Below are 21042 nucleotides of genomic sequence, written 5' to 3'. Positions count from 1 at the left end.
GTGCAGGAGGTTTTAAAATGCTCCACATTTTTCCAACTTTGCATGTGTGCTGCACTGCACAGTTCCCCTTCTAGAACAAAACCGATGCTTAATGGAACTCCCACCCTTGCAAACACACGCCTTTTCACTATGGTGCAAGGGTGTGTGCGCTGGTGCATGCGCCCTAAGATGCGCAGGAACAGAGATAAACAGCACCATGTCTTGATATATATGGTTCTGTTCTGTTCTATCCCTTTGAACCAGCGCAGGAACTTTGGTGAAAAGTTAATAAATATGACCCAATGTGTTTGTAGATAATGCCAAATAGCTACTTTGGTCATCTGTTGATAGCCAATGTGTTTTCCAGTATTTCGAAATGCACTACATTTTATGCTCCAAAAACTAATTCAACCTATAGAAAACAGGAAAACACACTTAAAGTAATTATTCCTACCACTCCCTCCACTGTATCTGAAATAAAAAAAATTGCATTAAAACCTCAAGATTTTCATCAAAACAGGATCTGCCTAAAATTCTGATCTACTTTTCTGAAGAGGAATGCCTGTGACAAGCGCCTTATCCTAATACCACTTCATATATATATATATTTGTGCACTTTTATACAGTGCAAACTTGCCCAAGGCCATTGGAGCACTTTACATGAGCATCAAATTACGTTACACAAGGTCAGATTATGTTTTAAGACAAGAGGAGATTAGTTAGCTTTTTCCAGAATCACAGGATGTCGAGCAATGCCATACTTGAACCTGGTTCTCCAGTTTCAAAGTGGGCAGCTCTGGCCATTAGGCCACAACTCCTTCTTTATCAGGAGTGTGTTACCAGGTGTATTATACCATCATCATGGAGAGGCAGTATATTACTCCAAATTCATAACAAATGGGTGAACGATAGTACACAGAACTAGTGAATCATCTTAAACTATATTCAATACATTATTGGTAAAATAGCATGGATGTCATTTAGGGGTCGCCAAGGGTCGCAGCTGCGACACCTGGATTGTCCCTTACGACCGCTGGCCTTAGAGGTGGCAAAATTAGTGCCAAGAACACACAAGTAGCTCACATTACTACCATAAGACTCCAACCTGGTTTTCTGCTCATTTATTTTCTTCAATAGTGAATAATAATCAATAACTCACAATTAATGTAATAAAAAGTAAAGCAGTAGGATCTAGATTGGGACCTTCCCTGGCGTATTAGGTAAGTAAAAATGCTTTTTTTTATTTTTTATTTATTAAGTTTTTATGACAGCATACATTCAGCAAAGAAAAACAAAATACAACTTATATTTATCAGGCTACGAGCAACATCGTATCTTTAAAGCAGTTCAAAAGAAAACCGCAGCTAAAAGAAAAAAAACTTAAATAAACATAAATCATAAACATAAAATATACCACGTTTTTTCTTAGTTTCATACAGTGCAATCTCGAGATAATACATAGACAATAATTTAGTTTGCCTCATAAGATACATGAAAAGCATAGATGATACCATGGTTTTTCTTACAATCCTACCCAATTAGTTATTGGAGACCATAATTTATACCCAAGAGTTTTTTTCTTGATTCCCTTGATTTTATACAATGCAATCTCGAGATGGTACATAGACAATAGTTTAGTTTGCCACATAATAAAATTTGGTGGTTCCTTATCAAGCCATTGAGATGTGATGCATGAACGATATACAGACATGCAGATAAAAATAAAACCTTCCTCTGCTTCTGAGCCCTGATAAGCCTTGCTTTCATCACATCCCAAAATGACCAGTGGAGCCATTAATTTAACTGGAATGCTCAGACTATTCGTTAGATAATACTCAACATCACGAATAAATTGAGACAATTTAGGGCATCTATAAAACATATGGGCAGCATCAGCTGCGTATAAACTGCAGGAGTTACAATTTGTCCCTCGCCCTGAGTTCCATTTAGCCAGTTTCCCTGGCGTGTAATATAACTCAAAGACTGACATAAAATGTTGACTGATCATTGATCCATTGAGTCCTTAATCGCAATCTCCATACTTCTCTCCAAATTTACATGCTCAACACTTAGCTTATTTTGCCATTTAAATGCCCTATCCTCTAAATCATCTTCTACCTTCTCCAAAAGCAACTGATATAAGGGCCCTATTTTATTCCGTTCCTTTATGGCTTCCACAATCCTAATTTTCCCCGGTAGGATCATTTGTTTTAAGAGTTTCTGAACACAGAAACTACGTATCTGAAGATACTTAAAAAAATCAGTGTGGTATAGATGATATTTCTTCCTTAAATAGTCAAAAGAAACAAAATCAATCCCTTGAAACAAATCTCCAAAATTGCATATCCCCAAGTTATGCCATCTTTGCATCACCCGATCTCGGAATAAGTCTGGAAGAATAGAACAATTCTGCAAAGGAGTATACATATTTATATTGGGGCCTATTCTAAATCTTTTTTTTATTGTCCTCCATATAACATAAGTGGAATATATAGTCTTAAATTTAGTTTTTTTATAATAGCTGGGCTCAGTAATCCAATTTAAGCACTGTTTGGCCTCAGCACCCAAAAGCATCTCATAAATAGACGGCGCAGAAAAATCCTCGATAGGATCTTCAGGTAAAATTAAAATTCCCATATGCTGCAATATCGCAATCCAGTGATAAAACTGAAAATTCGGTATACCCCAGCCTCCTCTTTCTCGGGGCAGCACACATTTATTTAATGCTCTATGAGCCCGATGATATCCACAGAGAAATCTAGAGCACATTCTGTTTATTCAGGAAAAATAACCGGAGGAGATAATAAAGGGGATAGACCGAAATAAATACAAAAACCTAGGGAAAATAAGCATTTTTAACACATTACTGCGCCCAAGGAGAGAAAATTTTAAATTATTTATTCTTTCTAGTAGTTTATTAGAAGAAATAATAATGGGGTCGAGATTTATAGGAATAATTTCTTCAATATAGGCTGTAATCATAATCCCTAAGTAGTTAGCCTCTTTTTCAACCTTGATATTCTCTGGGCAGCCAGCTTCTGAGTGAATAAACTGCGTCTTGTCAACATTCAGTTTGTACCCAGAAAATCGGGCAAATATCTCGGCAGCCTCTATAATAGCTGGTAATGCGGCACACATATCTGATGTCACTACCGCGATATCGTCCGCTTATGCACAGACTTTAAAATCGTGACTCATTATCTTCACAGGTTTAATTACAGTATTTTCCTCCAAACTGTTGATAAAGGGATCAATATATAAGGCAAACAGCAAGGGGGAACAGGGACACCCCTGTCTTGCCCCCCTTGCTATTGACACTTTCCCAGACACCTTCCCAGAGATTCGAATAACAGTAGACGGGTGAGAATATAGTGTCTGGATTGCCCTAACGAATCCCACGGGGAACCCCTTCCGTCTTAAAACCAACCACAAAAAGCCCCATGTGACCCTGTCGAACGCTTTTTCGGCGTCCTACAGCGCCACACCAACAGGAGACTGCATACCCTGAGCCCAGTCCAGCAAAGATATAATCCGCCTTATGTGATCTGTAGTACCTCTATACTGTATGAATCTGTGTTGTCTAGGAGAAACTAACCCCGGCATCAAATTATTTAACCGATTAGCAATTAACTTAGAATACATTTTTCTATCTTAATTCAATAATGATATCGGCCGATATGACCCCATCTCCTCCGCTTTTTACCATTTTTTTTAAAGACTACAATAGTAGCTTCCGACCAGGAGCAAGGAGCCTTCCCCAGAATTGCTTGCTGGCAAACTTCCACTAATTCTTTTTTTAATATATTCCTAAAAATTCGGTAGAATTCCAATGGGATGTTATCAGGTTCCATGGCCTTGCCCTGAGCTAGACCTAAAATTGCAGACTCAATTTCTCCCCAATCTGGTGGAGCCAACAAAACTGTCTTTTGTGCCTCCAACAGAGTTGCTGGAATCAGGTCCCTTAGATATTCGTCAGCGTCTATCCTGCCTGACTCATCAGTATATTGCTGTTGATAGAACCCTTGAAAGGCAGTTAACACACCTTCCTTAGTCTCTCGTAACACCCCCTGCAAATCTTTAATTTTAGAAATACTATTATACACCACTTTCTCCCTTGTCCTTTTTGCCAGCACTCTTCCTGTTTTTTCCCTAAACTCATATGCCGCTTCTTCACAGCAATTTGATCGGCAATATTGCCATATACACTAGATCTTTTAACTGTGAGGTCTATTTGAGCCTTCTGGATTACTTCTGACTCTGCTCCATGCTTAATGACTTCTGCCAACTTCTCCTCTGCCTTAAGAACCTGCTCAAAATTCTGCCGATATTTAAACTGTATCTTTTTACGTTTAAACTTGGAAAAACTAAGGGTTTCCCCCCGGATTACTGATTTGAACGCGTCCCAGACTATCTCCTGGGGAGCTGTGCCCATATTAATAACAACAAATTCCTGAATTGTTTTACCCATTGCCTGACAGTACTCCTCATCCAAATGCAACTTCCTCTCATAAGACCACTGTGGGGGTTCCACTTTATCTTCCAAATCTAAAGCCAACTCTAACACTATTGGATTATGGTCGGAGACCAATTTAGGATGAATCTCGATTTTAGCTTTGACTAGCAGCTCAGATGTTATAAAAAAGTAATCCAAACGTACAAATTTGGAGTGGGGGGCAGAATAAAAGGTAAACCCATAATCCCGTGGATGTTTTGCATTCCAAACGTCATGAAGACCATGGTCCAAGAGCAAACCTCTTATTGCCGCGAAAACTAACTTCTTTCTTCCTGTATATGTTTGATTGAATCTGACATTCATACACGAGTCAATATGGATATTGAAATCACCACACATTAACACAGGCAGTGTCCATTGTGCTTTTTCTAAATTAAAAAATTTAAAAACTTCAGCATCGTCCAAATTCGGCCCATACACATTACACAATGAAAACCTTTTTTGCCCCACCATAAATTCGCAAATTGCCCACCGGCCCCATTTATCTGCCTCTGCCCTTACACAGTCTCCCACACCCCTTTTTTAAGTATCGCTACCCCTCTTTTCACTCCAGTTTGCTTAGAAAAAACAACAAGGTCCATTCCCATATTTTTTAAATATTCTCTGTTAACCCATGCAACATGTCTCCTGCAAACACAATATGTCTAGTTGTAATATCTGTATAATTTTAGCTAAAATTTGGCGTTTCTTAGGGTCATTTAGGCCACATATATTTAAAGTACAAATCCTAATTTTCCAATCCATTAGCATCATTATTCAGATCCTGTTCTATACTTGTATAACCAGTTTTCTCCATTTTATGGACGATTTTACATCTTTCACATTTTTTATGACTCTTCTCAATCATTTTCTCTGCCGTCTGTACTTTATCAGCCTGCTCACAATCCTTACTGTCTGTTGCTGTCTTTTTCACCCCCAACACCACAACCCCGTGCCCCTCTCTTTACCCCTCCCACCCCCCCCACCCATCCTTCCTAACCTATGAGGCCCAAGGACAATTAGTCTCTGCAAAATATGGAGTGCCGGCCCCCCCCTAGCCTGAAGAACCAATAATTAGACCAATATCATCCCCTCGAGAAAAAACCTCTCGATCTTAATAGCTGAACCCCCCCCGGCTTCCCCCAATTTTTCCTCTTTTGCCTCCTTTACCTCATGATACCACACCCTATAAAGTATCCAAGTACTCTTTAGCTTGTATGACCAGAAAAATTTACTTTGGCCTTTAAACATAATTTTCAATTTCGCAGGGTTCTGCAAATATACCACAGCCCCCTTTTTTTGAAAGTCTGGTATCAGTTGTCGTAAATGCCAGCGCTTTGAGACTGTGGCCTGGCAAAAATCTGGTCTGACAAAGAAGCTGCAGCCCTTCGCCTTTGCTTTCTTATCAGGCCGAGCCCGATTGTATATATCCTCTCGGGCCAGAAAGTTGTTAAAGCAGACTAATATAGCTCTGGGAAGGCTTTCTTCTCCATGACGAGGCTTTCTTGCAGTAAACGGAAACCAATGTGCCCGCTGTATTTACCTAGACCAGTCCCATGTTATTAGTTCCGGAAAGGCTTCCTTCAGCAATTCTGCAACAAAAACACGCACATCCGCCCCCTCTTTTTTCTCAGGGACCCCCAGAAAGCGGAGATTATTTCTGCGGGACTGATTTTCAAGCTCCGATATTTTATAACTCAAATTGTTACGATGGGCCTTGATGGATTCTAACTCCTCTTTTTGCGCCGAGGCATAGACTTCGAGGGCAGAGATTCGCGCCTCTGCTTCCGTAACTCTGTCCGCTGTTTCTGCCCCTAATTTAATTGCCAGCGGAACTGCATTCTTAACCTTGCTACAGGTAGCCTGCATTCTAGTATTCTCTGCTTTGCATGCCGCTCTATGACCCATCATTGTTTCATATATGGTAACCAAAGTAATCTCCTGGGGCAGTGGTGCACCTGATGATCCTTGTCTTTTTTTTCCCCCACGTGCCCGATTATATTTGGCGGTTGAGCTTCCTTTGAAGTTTCATAGGGGTTTGGGGCATTTTCTGGTGTAACTTGTCGTGATTTTTTCCTCCTCTTCTTTCTAATGGTTGTGACACTACAGTCGGGGGATGGGGCGCTTTCTCTTAGCTCCATCCCCCGGGCTCATACCTTCACTATAGTCTGCCCAGTCCTTGCTCATGCTTGAGCCCTCATCAGAAGATGCCACAGAAAGTGAATAAAAGTTTTCACCGGGCTCTGGTGCCCCTGCCCTCCCCTTGCTTCCCCTGATTAAACATAGCCGAGTCTTTTTCGGTCACTAGGTTATCCACACTATGCTTTTCAATGTATTTTAAGTGTGTGCATCTGCGTAAGAAAGAGTTTGGGTGAGAGAACTTATGTCTGAGCATGTATGTTAGTATCTGGGATAGTGTATGTGTTAGATCTGGGGTCTCTAGTTGCCAGAGGTAGGTACCAATGTCCAAATAGGGACCCTTGCTTCTAGTCAGGGTAAGGGGAATAACCCCTGCTCACCCCCTTGGTAGCTTGGCATGAGCAGACAGGCTTATCAAAGGCAATGTGTAAAGTATTTGTAGCAACGCTCCCAGTAACACAGAGAAAACACCACAAATGGACTCCACTCCAGTTTAGAAAAATAAAGTATTTTTATCTAAACTACGCAGGACCAAAATGACAAAAATCCAACATACACAGTTCAAGAATATGATTTTCAAAGAGTTCTAGGGTTTGCGTCAAAATAATCCACAGTTGCATTAGTTTTAGCCCAAAGTACCTGTAGATGCGACAAAAGTTCCTAGCGGCAACTGCAGAGTCGAAAAACAAGCGATGCATCACTCCTGAGACCCTGGGGAGGCGATGCGACAACCCCGCTGCACGCAGCGGGCGTGTTGTGACAAATCTCGTCTGTACGGGGAGCGGTGCAATACCTTGTGTGGATTCCGGGGTGCAGGTTCTCCGGTAGAAATCGTCTCGCACAGGCACGATGCGACGATCTTCGGTGCAGCGCCGATGCACAGCGCAGCGTTGCTCCTCTTCTGTCGGTGCCCCTCGATGCAATGGCGTTGGACTCTGCGACGATGTTCGCAGCGACGGGATGCGGTCCGCAAGCAAGCTGTGCAATGGTTCTCACAGTGACGACCAGCTCGGCGACGATATTCGCAGCAACAGGAATCTTCCTGCCCCGGGGCAAAGCGCTCTGCTAGTGAACGATCAGTTGGTTCTTGGCAACAGGTGCTGCGACGATCTTCGCGATGAATGGAATTCTCTTGCACTGTCAACGATGCGCTCCACAAGCGAGCGATGCGTGCAAATTGTAGATCTTCTTCTTTTCTTTTTGTCCAGCTCCCCAAAACAACAGGAAACAACCTCCAGAGGCCCCACAAATGGATCAAGCACTCTAGGCAGGTCAGAACTCACACATCAGAATTCAGGGGGGAAGCTGGGGGTGAAGTACTTTTGTGCCCGGAACTTCTTAACAGGAGGACAGCTCTTTTCAGGCCCTTGGAGATCTCTTTAAGCAAGGGGACACAGCAACAGCAAAGTCCTTCCCCTCTCATTGGCAGAATAGCAACTGCAGGTCAGCCCACAAACACACAGTAGGACAGTCCTTCCTCTTTAGTCTTCCAGCTTTTCTCCTTGGCAGAGGTTCCTTCTTCATTCTAGGATGATCTAAAGTTCTGGGGTCTGGGTATCCCTTTTTATACCAATATTTTATTTGTTCTCTGAAGGCAGAGAGGTCTTTGCCTAGTCCAAACCAGTTCTGGTCAGTCCTGGAGCACACTGTTTACATAACTCCTTCTTTCCATTGAGAGAGAAGGGCAGGGTCGTCAGCCGCCCAACAGGAGGTGGAGCCAGCATTGTGGAAGGCAGGCACAGCCCTATTCAGGCACAAATGCTATCCCCTCCCACCACTCAAGATGCAGAGGGAGCTATTCAGCCCAGCGCTGACTCATCCAGCCTCCTGGAGCCACCCCAGCCCCGTCACTCACAAACCAGGCAGTCAATTCCCAAACTGGCAAAGGCACACAGAAAGGTTAGACAATTAAAACAGCTACTTTTTAAAAGTGCTGTTTTCAAACACAGGATTTAAAAAACATCCTTCCTAAAAGATGGGTTATTAAATTCTGAGTTCAGGTATACCAGACGTTTTTGCTCCTATGGGAAGATATGCAGGTAAACATTATACACAGCATTCCCCATTATAGCCTATGGGCAAGATATCCTTTCAATAGTGAAAAACTAAATTGGCAGTATTTCACTATCAGAGCATGTCACCCACAAACGTACATGCTCTACCTTTCGCATACACTGCACCCTGCCCAGGGGGGGGGGGGGGGTGGGAGGGGGAAACCTTAGGCCTTCATTAGGGGTGTCCAATATGTACAGAAAGGGAAGGGTTAGGCCTGGCCAGTGTGGTGGACACTGGTCAGCTCAGCATGGCAGTTAGCAACTGCACACAGGCACTGCGGTGGCAGGCCTGAGACACCATTTTAGGGCTACTCATGTGGGTGGCAGAATCAGTGCTGCAGGTCCACTGGTTGCATTTGAATCACCAGCCCTGGCACACTCAGTGCACTTTACTAGGGACCTACTGCTGAAACAAATCTGCCAATCATGGATAACCAATCATAATAACAATTTATACAGAGAGCATATGCACTTTAGCACTGATCAGCTGTGGTAAAGTGCCCAGAGTCCTATAGCAAACAACCACAGGTCAGGAAAAATAAAGGAGGAAGAAGCAACAAGTTTGGGGATAACCCTGCAAAAAGGGCCATTTCCAACAGTATGCATCTGTGTGTTTGTGTGTGCGCAAGTGAGTGAGAAAGTATAGGTTAGTCAGAGTAAGAGTGAGCAAGAGACTACAGATGAGTTAGTCAGAGTAAGAGCGAGTGCAATTACTGTGATGTCAAGAGGGTTAAGGTTACGTGACATCACTTCCTGTGCTGCCATTAAGGTTAAAGAGTGCAGGATTTCGTTTCTGCTACTCCTGGTATTTTGGTAAACTGACCCCATGTAAAAAAGTGTGTCCATTTTGGAGTAATTTTGGAGAAAATTAGATGAATACATTAATAAGTATTGATGGTGCGTATAATTGACTGGAATTAATAATTTGTATAAACATGTTAACTGTTTTCCGATAATTAATTGCGAAATTGTTAGCCTACTATTTCACACACTTTGATGAAGGCATGTGTCACACAGAAAACACCAGACACGCTTAAGACACCTATTTTATGGATATCCTTTTTCATACAGAGCCGTAATCCTTTTTGTGTAAATAATCTAATCCAAGAGCAGCCATAGTTGCACCAACCTTTTGTAAGGTAAAAAAATAACTTAAAGTGGCTGGTTATGCATTTTAAACTTCCCTTGTGTTTAGACATTGTCATTTGTACTCGGAAGCATTGTTTTGACATACGGACTGTCGTCTCTACAGATAATTCGTAGAGGATATGTCTGAAGTAATCATTTTACGACAAAGTAATCCCCTGCTACCAACAAAGGAATACTGTGTGCCTATCGGTATACTCCCCTTTTCCCCTGTACCCTGTTGTAGGTGCGAGTGGTGCAGCCAGTGAATAGGCGAGGGGTGCTACTTCCCTACCATGGTTGAGATCAGCAATCTGAATTCTTACAGAAGTGCACATGGCGGAAAGGTTTCAGTGCATCAAGTGCCCACTTTTCGGGTGCCACAACTTCACTTACATTTAGCAATGTGGTGACTCAATGCACCTTTTTTCCTTTCATTTGATTATTCTAAAGTGCCACCACTTCTTTCTCAAATATATTTTGATTGGAATCAGATAAGGACACTCCCGGTCACATTCTACGTGTCATCTTTTTGTTGAACAATGACCACTCTCAATATATCAGGTGTAGAGTGTCCAGCTACTTTATTTGTTAGCATGACTTATTTACACCAATAACCCTTCACCCATTTAGAAACTACTTCATAAGGCAGGCTCTGTAAAGCAATCCACATTACTTTTGTATTACTGGATTCTGCCTTGCAGCAGTGCTCTCATTCTCTTTTCTTCCAATCCTGGAGCAAAGGGGAGAGTTTGTATCCTGTAATCATTTTGTGATTTGTTTCTTGTTCCTGGGCAGACTTGTCCACTAGGAGCGGTCCTCCATCCAGATGGTCTGCTCCTTACATATCCTTTTCACCTCAATTTACATGTGCTAGGCTACTATGTCATCAGGCCCCGGGGGTCTGATATATGCATTTTCCTATGCTTCCTGTCAGTGTATCCCCATGACGCGTTATAGATCACAATCCAAGGACCTTGTGTGGATCCATTACTTCTAACCACTGTACCCCTTTTAGGGATTATCATAGGAATATTACGTTTGCAGGATCGTCCTGCCAAAATATTGTGCCCAACGCATCAACTATCACAATTATTATGAAGGTAAATATATATGGGTAAATATGGATTTTCTTTTTTTAAGTCCACATTTCTAGACCTTGACAATATGTGTATATTGCCAACTATCCATAGATGTGGTGTTGAGTAATAAAATACGCCTTATTTTCATAATATTATGAAAATAATTAAGTGGCAGCAATATTTTGGTAGAGTGATATTTTTCCCCTTTATCTCTTTACCCTGATTCACTCAGTTCCTGGTTTCTGACACCTCGTTGGATCTGAATTCTTTCTGTGAAAACCTATGTTCATGTGGCATTTCAAAGCCTCTACTCTTCCGTTTCATTCCATGATCTATAAAGACATTTAGAAGCAGTTTTCAACTGATATTGCTATTTCATTTTAGGAATTCAAGTCCCTTTACCACATCCTTCTTCTAATCCTTTGTACATGATGTACACATATAATCCCAATCTGCCACTAAAAATCCGAACTAACCGCCCAAAGAACTCCTAGACGCTGCTACCTTTCTAGTAGTTGCCCTCACTATGCCGAACTACGGCCTCCTGTTTGTGGAAACACTCCCCTAACTGTTTCCCCTACCTCCTTGTCTGACCACCCCCAAGAACCAACCTCATTTAAGGCATGCCTTATTTTTTTTTTTTTTAAATTTTTGAAAACCTTTATTGTGCACCAGAAGCAATAACATATACGGGCCTACAACCATCCGGCCGGCCACGAACGATCAGTTAGCACGGTAGCATACGTTATGGCAACACAGTACTGTATCAAAAATCGTAAGCATTTACAGGAGAAAGACTGAGGACTGTACAGCACCATGTCTCAGGATAATTGCAGGTTAAATTTTAATTTTTCATTATGCAACTGTGAGGATCAGGTCATAATATTCCGAACTAAGAGAAAAGATACAAGCAAAGTCCATGCAGGCGGGACTCGATTATAGCGCCTGTGTCAGACTGGTCCCAGTGCGGCATTCAAGTCCCCGCCAGGCAGGATGGCCACATAATAATTACGCCACGTTATAGCAGCAATAACCCCAGTCACCGTTCCACTGCCACCCTACACCCAGCACTCCCAACATGGAAAGATAAGCGAAAATCATAGAAAGAACAAAACAGGTCCCATAGAAACGAACAAAAAGGAACAATAACCCCCCACCCTGCACACATGCAGAGGCTATGTACTACCCCCCCCCTAGCAGCGTGCCTGTCGCCCCATAAACCCGAAATTTAGGAAGAAGAAAGGTGGAGAAAAGAAGAAAGAACAGCGAGAAGTGTAGAGGAAGAGAGAAAGGAAACAAGAAAGAGAAGAAGAAGAAAAGAAAACACATCACTCTTGGACTCAGGGAGGGAGAGAAGGACAAGCTAATCAACCACTCCCCGAAAAAGAAAAGGCGGGGGGAGGAGCCCTATTAGTCACTGAACTCCCGGGATCCCAGCCATCCACTACATGCCCACACCAGAGCCTCCGGCTCCAAAAGCGACTGAGCTGTACTGAATTGCAACAATAGTAGCGATGAAAAAGAACAGTACACTATGCGTGCATACAGCATGTACAGGAACAGTTTCAGTCCCCGGGCAGCCCACATGAAGAAACACCGTGTAATAACGCGCCCCTAACACGACCTGATAGGGAAGCACTCGTATAGGCTAATCAATAATAATCACCCTTCGGACCCCGGACCCAAACAGAACCCCCTCCCCATCGTGAGAAGGCTCAATTGTACAGGATAGACACAGGTCCCAACTGTGAAAGAGGCAGCAATCGTGATGAAGCACCAAATCTAAACGAAAAACAGTCCAAGACACCGCCAGCCGATCCAACTAGCCGAAATGATGGGCCACTTCAACCCTGGCCCGATTGATGAAACTGCTCCAGGCGTGGCCATTCCATTGGAGCAAGGTACCAGAAAAGAAACTTAGCCCTGTCCCGAACGGCAAAATCCGGCCTGGGCTGGCCATTGCCGCGAGTGACCACTGGGAAGAACAAAGGAACAAGATGGCCGCTCCAGGCAAGTACGATACTCCGGTGACGAAGAGGAGCGTCCCCGATCACCACCAGTGCCAGCAAAAATTCCGTAAACCACCTCCTCCGTCACCGGACAGTACAGTGTCCGCAGCTGCAGGGACACGACTTCAGAAAGCAAGTCTCCAGGGAGGGTCTGGCTCTGAAAAAGCGGTATATATGGAGACTGAGTCACTGAACCCAGAGTGGGGGGCAACACTGTAGCCAGAGCCTCTCCGAGGGGAAGATCGCCCACACTGTTACCAGAGGCACTGCTCACCCCTTCCCTCGCAGAGTGCAACTGTGTAGCTTTCCCGGACAACACTGAAAGCGGTGGGGGGACAGCCTGCCCCGGTTGGGAGGCGCAGGATAATGCTCCCTCGATCTTCGCCGACAGCTCCTGGACGGTCCGCCGCCATGTTGCCCCCAAATCTGTGATGGCGCGCAGAATGTCCCCATAGGTCAGGGAGTCCTGGGATAGTAAGCCATCCATTGCGGGCGGCGATGTCCCGGAGTACTCCTCTAGTCCGGGGTCAGGCTGGGCAGCGTGGAGCAGGGACGGCTGAGCAGTCTGGTCCCCATCTCGGGAGGCAAGCGCCATTATCGCCACTCCGGGCTCCACGGTGGTGAAGGGGGGGGCGAACAAAACCCCCCTGGAAGCCAGCGTTGAAGCACGGTGAAAGTGCAGCCCACAGTTAGGTGACCGTGCAATACGGGAGTCCCCCAGCTTCTCCCACCAAATCAAAGGGTCCACCGCCGTAATGCACCCCCGGCCGGGGAAGTCCCAGACAAAGCGCAGCGGAGCGGGGGGAAGCGCCGCGTCGAAGGCAGCACTTGGATGTGGACGTACCTCGACGGAGGCGAGCAAATCAGGGTCGAAAGGGTGCCAAACAGTCCATCGCCGAGGTCATCCCATTCCTGTAGGCAGCGGTACCACCCCCGCCCGTCCGACCAGCTCGGTCACGCAATGGCCGGCAGCAACGATCAGCACAGCTGCCCGGGCGGCTCCGGAGATCGAGAAAAGTAGTGAATCCTGCACCGATTCGGGCGGCGGAGATCTCGATGGGAAGCCAGCCGCTTCTGCGCGATTATCTCGTCCTTTTGGTCCGGTGCGAGCCAGGATTAAAGACAGGATTTGTAACAAAGGTTGGTGGCGTACGGAGCCGGGAGCTCAGACGTCCGACCCGATCGCCATCTTGGCTCCTCCCCAAGGCATGCCTTATTAATTGTAGATCCCTTTCTAAATATGCTTTAGACGTCTATAATTTACTCTTAGAAGATACCTAGGATTTCATGTTGCTTAATGAAACATAGTTGTAGGAAACTTCCAAACTCGATATTGCACTCTGACCCTTCCAGCTTTCTAATTCACTTTGTAAATCATAAAGGCAAAATGGGCAATGGTATTGCTATAGTCTACCACATAAGATTTTCTCCACCAAGTTGATGAAAGTGGGAAATATTGAAGTCTAATATTTACTATTAAGCTGCCTCCTTCATCTTCCCTCTCAGGGTTATTGATATATAGACTTCCAGACTGTTGGATTCATCATCTTCGTCAGCTCCTTGATATAATTGTTCAATTATGCCTTCAGTATGGTAATTGTACTGTTTTAGGAAGTTTAGTCTATACATGGATGATCCCAACTGTCACCCTGCCTTCCAGCTCAATCTTGGCTTAGAGGGTATTACATGTCCTCAGCTGGTTACGACCCCAACTCATAAGGCAACGAAAATTCTCGATTTAATTTTCTATAATTTCCCTGATCTGCGAGTTTCTCCTGCGGTTATATTTACCTAGTCTGATCTCTTCCTGGTGCCTTTATCTTTTAACCGTAGACTGAGGCAGAAAGACTTAGGAAAATCATCAATCTTATCTAGAGCATGGCATAACATTTCAGACTTTGCAATCTCATGTTCCATCTTTAATATCAAATCATTTTAGGTTTCTTCAAGTTCCAAACATTTTTAAAACCAGAAAAGGTGGGAGATCTTTTGTATTTCTTACAACCATACTTTGAAACTCACTCCCCATCAGTTTAGGGCTGGCTCCTTCTGAACCGATCTTTACAAAGAAGTTAAATACTTTCCTGTTTGATGAGGTTTAATATCAATTGTTCCTTTCTGTTTTTTACAGTTCAGCTTCTATGCATGCACTGAGGCGCTTCTTCAGAAGCAGCTGTGCGCTGTATAAATGTAATTGATTGATTGCTTAGTTTACCCATCTTGGTTACCAATTTGTGGCTTCCCAATGAGTCCAGATATCCATTGAAAATGTATTAGTTCAAACAGTTCTTTAAAAGACTTCACCACACATCTTGAGGGTTCATCAAATCTCTGCGACACTGCCAGTTTATCATACTGAACCCGCAGTTCCTTGACCGTATTTACAGGTGTATGAAAAGCTGGGTTACCATTGGCAAAGTCTGAAATGGCTCCACCAATGGTAACTCTTGATCCAACGGGCTGTCCATCCCTTTGAGGTTGGCTGCCATCACTGATATTTCCATCCTACCCTGCCCTACCCAACTATCTTTTTCAATGTGAAGCATAGCAAACATAGGGACGGAAAATGTAGAATAGCCTGATGTACATATGTACATATGTACAGTGAGGAAACTCTCTGCATGTTGGGCCATTGTAAGTTTGTTTCCTCTAAACAAAAACGTCTGTGCTTTAAACATAGCATCCACTCAGCAAACCTGGAGTGCTCTTAGGGAAGCTGCCACTACTGTTGGTCCCATCACACCACAAAGATGTCTGCCATGCAGGTGAGGATCTCTAAGTAGGGTGCAGGTTCCACTTCAAAGTTGGTGGGGGGCATTATCTCTGCTCAGTTGGTGTACCAGCAGACCATATGCCTTAACCCTTCTTCATTTCTTCTGTAAGGACCTAAAACTCATTCCCTTTGAGTTCTGCTGAATGGATTTCTTTTCAAACTTCAAGAAAGATTTGAAAAATTTCCTGATAGACAGCTACCAAACACCAACCTGAAAAACCTATACATATTGGTATACCATGAATGAAAATGAAAACTGTTACATTGCCAAATCAGTAGATTTTAAAAAAATGTATTTATTATGAAGATTCCAATATAGTTTATCCTTACTGAAACATGTTGCTATTTGGAATTGTACTGAAATCTGTCTCAAAATTCTAATACTGAACTATTTCAACTGTTCAGTGCTCCAGTGGCCATTGTGAATAAATAAAAATTAGGCAAATACAGGGCCGGCTTTAGTGCTGGTGGGGTCCAGTGCGACAATAATTTTTGGTACCCCCAAACCCCATTACCCCCTCCTAGGATTCTCTCACTGCCACCCGGCATACGTGCCCCTCATCTCTCCAATCATAAGTTATTGCTAAACACAGCGTCCCCCCTCCCCTAAAGGTCCACACCCCCTCCACAGGTGTAGCCGCACTTGTCGCACTGCCCTAAAGTGGGCCCTGAGCAAATATCATGGTTCTCCAAACTACCCGCAAAGTACTCAAATACTTAAACGGGTACATGGATAGTACTGCATGTGTGTGTATATTCCTGAGCAACATATTTTGATGCACTAAAACGATGGATTAGCTAGTGATCTCGAGGGCAGAAGTAGATCGCACTTAGTGTAGTGTGTGCACTGTGTCAGACACGAGAGGGTTAATTAATTAACAAAGAGACTGTAGGCATGCATTGTAGATGGTACAATAGAAAAAGAAGCAAGCATCTAACTTGTCCGTGTTGCTCTAGAGCCCTCCAGCACTTGGACTATAAATGCTGTCAATTTTCACCAGCTGCAACAGTGCTGAAAATGATAACCTTTTTGTTTATACATAGATCCATTGTGCTGTTTTTGAAAAATAGTTACCGCAAGTAGAAAGACTATATTTTGTTATGAATTATAGAACAAACATAGATCATGATTGAAAGAGCAGCTTTAACACGCCAAGTGTGCCTTGGGTTCATGGTTGGTAAGCTCCTGTTAAACAATCTGGATTATTTGCTAAGTAAGTGAACAGTATAACACGTAAAAATATGGGAGGAAAATGCGAGACTAAATTAAAAATATGTATATATATGACAGTAAAATTAAAGATACTCATCAGCTTTAGGGCCTCAATTATAATTTTGATTTTGATTCATGCTAACTTATCCTGTAAGTATGAGTGTATATACACACACTCTCCTTTGTGTTTTTGAAAATTACTCTTCGTCCAGGAGAGAAATATATGCAGTATTTTAACAGAAACAACACAAAGGCTTTTGGTTTACAGCCTTTACATACCTCCTTTTATCATAGCCAATCAGACAAGACATTTAATTATGGGTATCATAAAATGACTACAATTGTGAATACTTTTCCTAAAAATTGCTGGTTCTAGGCACAAATAACAATTAGGGCATGATTTAGATCTTGGTATATGGGTTACTCCAACACAATGGTGACAAACATTCCGTTTGCCGAAATATAACTCCCATTATATCCTATGAGATTTATATTTTGGTGGACAGGATATCCGTAATCGTTGTGACAGAGTAACCAGTTCGGCAAGATCTAAATCAGGCCCTTAGTCTTGCAAGAATGTGTAGAAAGTGGGAAATTGAATGTGTGAGAGAGCTGTTTCCTAAAAGATAGAGATGCCCCAGTTCCTCACCATTATGACCAAGATAAGTAGTTAATGCAAACTTGCTTTCGCAGATTTGTGGAAGTCATGACGTGTGCCAAGAATATTTGGGTGTATTTTAGCAGACAGAATATGTTGAGCTACATCAACAATACTTTTCCATAATTTAATAATATTCTACAAAAAGAGTAATACAGCACAACAGAAAGCAAGACACTGCAACAATAACAAAACAGAAAATATATAAAACAGTACAACACAGCAAAATACCTTAAACCAACTGCACCACAATGGCAATATGACAATATAAAAACAAAACTAATCACTAAAATAACACATATCAACGCAACACATGAACATAACAGCACAACCCAAAAGATACCCACACAAAATAACAGAGCAGCAAATAATTGCAAGTGTCCTGAGTTAAAATTGTGCTGTTTTGTAATCTGATGTTGAATTGTGGTTGTGAATTTGTTTCCTTTTCCTTGAGTTGAATTTTATTTGCGGCACGTTGTTGTGCTGTTCTAAAAGTGGGCACAAAAATGTGTTGTCTGCTCGGCATTCATTAGTGCCTTCTGTGTAACTGTTTGCTTTGCTGGGCCTTTGGTTGGCATTGTATTTTTGCCTATACCTTTGCTTGGGGTGGTCCTAGGAGGATGGGACCACCACAATCATTGAGCATGATATGCTATTTGTGTTCAAGGCATCTGCTTGGTCCTCCCCCTAGGTTAGAGGAGACCCCAAAATCATCACCTTTGTCATTGCCTGATATGTTTCAACGCTCACTTTTGTGAATTGGTTATATGCTTTGGGTATTAGTATTTTTGTTCACTACTATTCCAAAGACACCAAAATGAACGGGTTACCTGCTCCCAAAATGTGGAAATGACAGCTTATTAAGTGTAATAAGGTAACTCCAGTGTTATCCTGTGTTAGAAGTCGGCCATGTAATAGTGAAAAACTAATTTCAGAGTTTTTCACTACCAGAACATGGAAAACTAAAGAGTGCATCTCCCACTCTGTAAGTGCATTGTACCCTGTCCTCTAGGCTGCCAAGGCCTACCCTAGGGGTGACTTACATGTATTAAAAAGTTTGGTTTGGGCCTGTCAAAAGGTTTATTTTGCCAAGTCGACATGACAGTTTAAGATTGCATACACAGGGTGCAATGGTAGACCTGGGACATGTGTAAAGGGCTACTTAAGAGAGTGGCAAAATAGGTGCTGCAGGCCCACTTGTAGCATTGAATTACGGGCCCTGGATACATGTAGTACCAATTTACTAGGGACTTATATGCAAATTATATGTCAATCTAGGATTAGCCAATGTTACCAGGTTTTAAGGACTGAGCACAGGCACTATAGCACTGGTTGGCAGTAGTAAAGTGTGCAGAGTCCTAAGGCCAGCAAAAACGAGATCAGCAAGAATGGAGATGGAAGGCAAAAAGGTTGGGGTAAGACCACTCTAAGGCTGACAGATCTAACAGTAGGGTACTGCCTTCTTCCTTTAATGACATCCTCTGCAAGTACCCTTAGCATATTACGAAGGTAATTAAGAGTATCTGCATAAGAGAATATTATTTAAGATACTCTTAATTACCTTCAGAGCATCTTTAAACCTAGGCCCAACGTACCTCTCAGCTAGATTCACCCTGTACACCATGGCCAGGACTCTCAGATCCTCATCGACAAACCTCCTCAAAACCCCCCTGTTTTAGATATAAAACCAAGGGAGGAAAAACAGTAGCCGCTCTAGGAACCAAAGCCTGGAATCTCATGCCAACACAGCTGAGGCTCTTGAAAACAGAAACACAGTTCAGGAAGGCACTGATGACCTGGATTTTTGGATCCTCAGACAAATGCTGCCTATCCCTCATATAGGGTCCCCCCCCTGCTCAGCCTTGACTTTCCTCCTCCCATTGCCAGGATGCTCCTTCCGGAGTGACAACCTGCGCTTTATAAATATACAATTCAAATCGAATAATATGTGCTCCATACCTGCAAACGCAGTCATAATTGTAGCTGGTTTGGTTTCACAAATTATCAATGTCAAGAAAAATGTTATTATACACTGTGGGCACTATTTGCAAAGGTACATTTACATGTGTAAATCTACCGTTGCACCTAGGTACTACTCTGCACAATTTTTCTGTTTACTATTTCTGAGTGTAGATTTACATCTAAGTGTAAACCTACATGTCTCCACTTCCTCAGTTCCGGTGGTGAAACTTTCTAAGCCCGAATTTCCAAGCGTAAAGTTTCTACTTATATTTGTTCACAGGAACAAAGAACTCTCCACCACTGGAGCTCAATAGAACCTTTCCTATGGATGCATTAGTCAGTATAGTAACCTTGATGGGTTTGCTATTTAGCAAAGAAAACATGATTACAAAACATAATAGCATCACCGGAGTGGTGACCTAAATGGTAAGGAACACACTGTACATAGACATCAGCATGGCCTCACAGTCTAGAGGAGATAAATGTGTATTGGTCTTTGAGCTTGCGAAGCAAGGATAGCTCAAATGCGTGAATGGATTTAGATGGGTTACATATGTTAAGAGTTGTGAAGTCTTCTGATGTGGAATCTTGAGCTGGTGTTTCTCAAAATGCCGTCAATGAACAAAGGCCCCAATGATGATCTACTTTTGTCTTCTTCTGCAGACCGGACGATGCTTTGCTGAGGCGAACCCATGATGAAAATGTCCTCATGCACTGCTTCCTCTGGCCCTTTGTCAGCTTTCTGGTCGGAGTCCTCATTGTGGCCCTGACCATCTGTGCGAAGAGCTTGGCTGTGAAAGCTGAAGCCATCCAGAAGAGGAAGCTTTCCTAGGAGAGAACAGAGGTGAAGAGTAAAGTGAGAGAAAAATGACCAATGCTGAAGAAAACGTCCTGAGGCAGGCCACTGGAGAATTGTTATTACCACTCCCTATAATCCTCACCATCGATCTGAGCTGGCTGCCTCTGTCCAGGACTTTTTGCCAAGGACGCTCTCTACAACCGAACTTGATTGCTGCTCTTTTCAAAATGTACATAATTGATTTTCACAAAATGACAAATCCGCACCAAAAAATACCAAGCGCTTATGAGATTTCAAGAAAAAGACTAAACAAAATGCAATCCCAGAACTCCAATACTAATTAATATATTCTTTCCTTTTAGTTCGTAATTTAGAAGATTAAGTAAGAGGCTGTGGTTCATTCTTTTTTTCATAAATGTATGAATTATTAAAGAGTACGTTTTGCACATATCCCCTTGGGTGTCATTTGATTTGCTCTATGGTTTCTTTCTTGGCACACTTGCCCAAAATGCTTCTAAGCATGACCTACAGAAGTGCTTGCATACCTAAATATCACGGTCAATGATAGCAACCTATTGACTCCATGACATTGGCTACCAACATATTCAGGAGGTAAGCAAACATGAACTAATGTAGATTTAGGGCGTGTATTAGAGTTCACAAACTTGACGGATATTTTGTCCACCGTATTCAAGTGCCTTATATCCAATGGCACTTGTAATATGTCAGACAGGTTAGTCTTCACGTTTGTGACGGG

At 42.8% G+C, this 21042-nt stretch overlaps 1 protein-coding gene across 1 annotated transcript in view; it reads left to right on the top strand.

The window, feature by feature from the left end:
* The window catches only part of KCNMB4 (potassium calcium-activated channel subfamily M regulatory beta subunit 4), a 160926-nt gene extending 140191 nt beyond the window's left edge, over positions 1-20735 (top strand). The window contains exon 3 of the mRNA XM_086939259.1: positions 20150-20735. Coding sequence (XP_086795385.1) covers positions 20150-20318 — 169 coding nt within the window. The 3' untranslated portion in view covers positions 20319-20735. The remainder of the gene's footprint in view (positions 1-20149) is intronic.
* The last annotated feature ends 307 nt before the right edge of the window (positions 20736-21042 follow it).

The sequence above is a fragment of the Lissotriton vulgaris genome, chromosome 1_1 (genome assembly GCF_964263255.1).
Source record: "Lissotriton vulgaris chromosome 1_1, aLisVul1.2, whole genome shotgun sequence".
Taxonomy (NCBI): Eukaryota; Metazoa; Chordata; class Amphibia; order Caudata; family Salamandridae; genus Lissotriton; species Lissotriton vulgaris.
The sequence above is the reverse complement of the archived record's forward strand: the minus strand, read 5'-3'. Positions and strand labels throughout refer to the sequence as shown.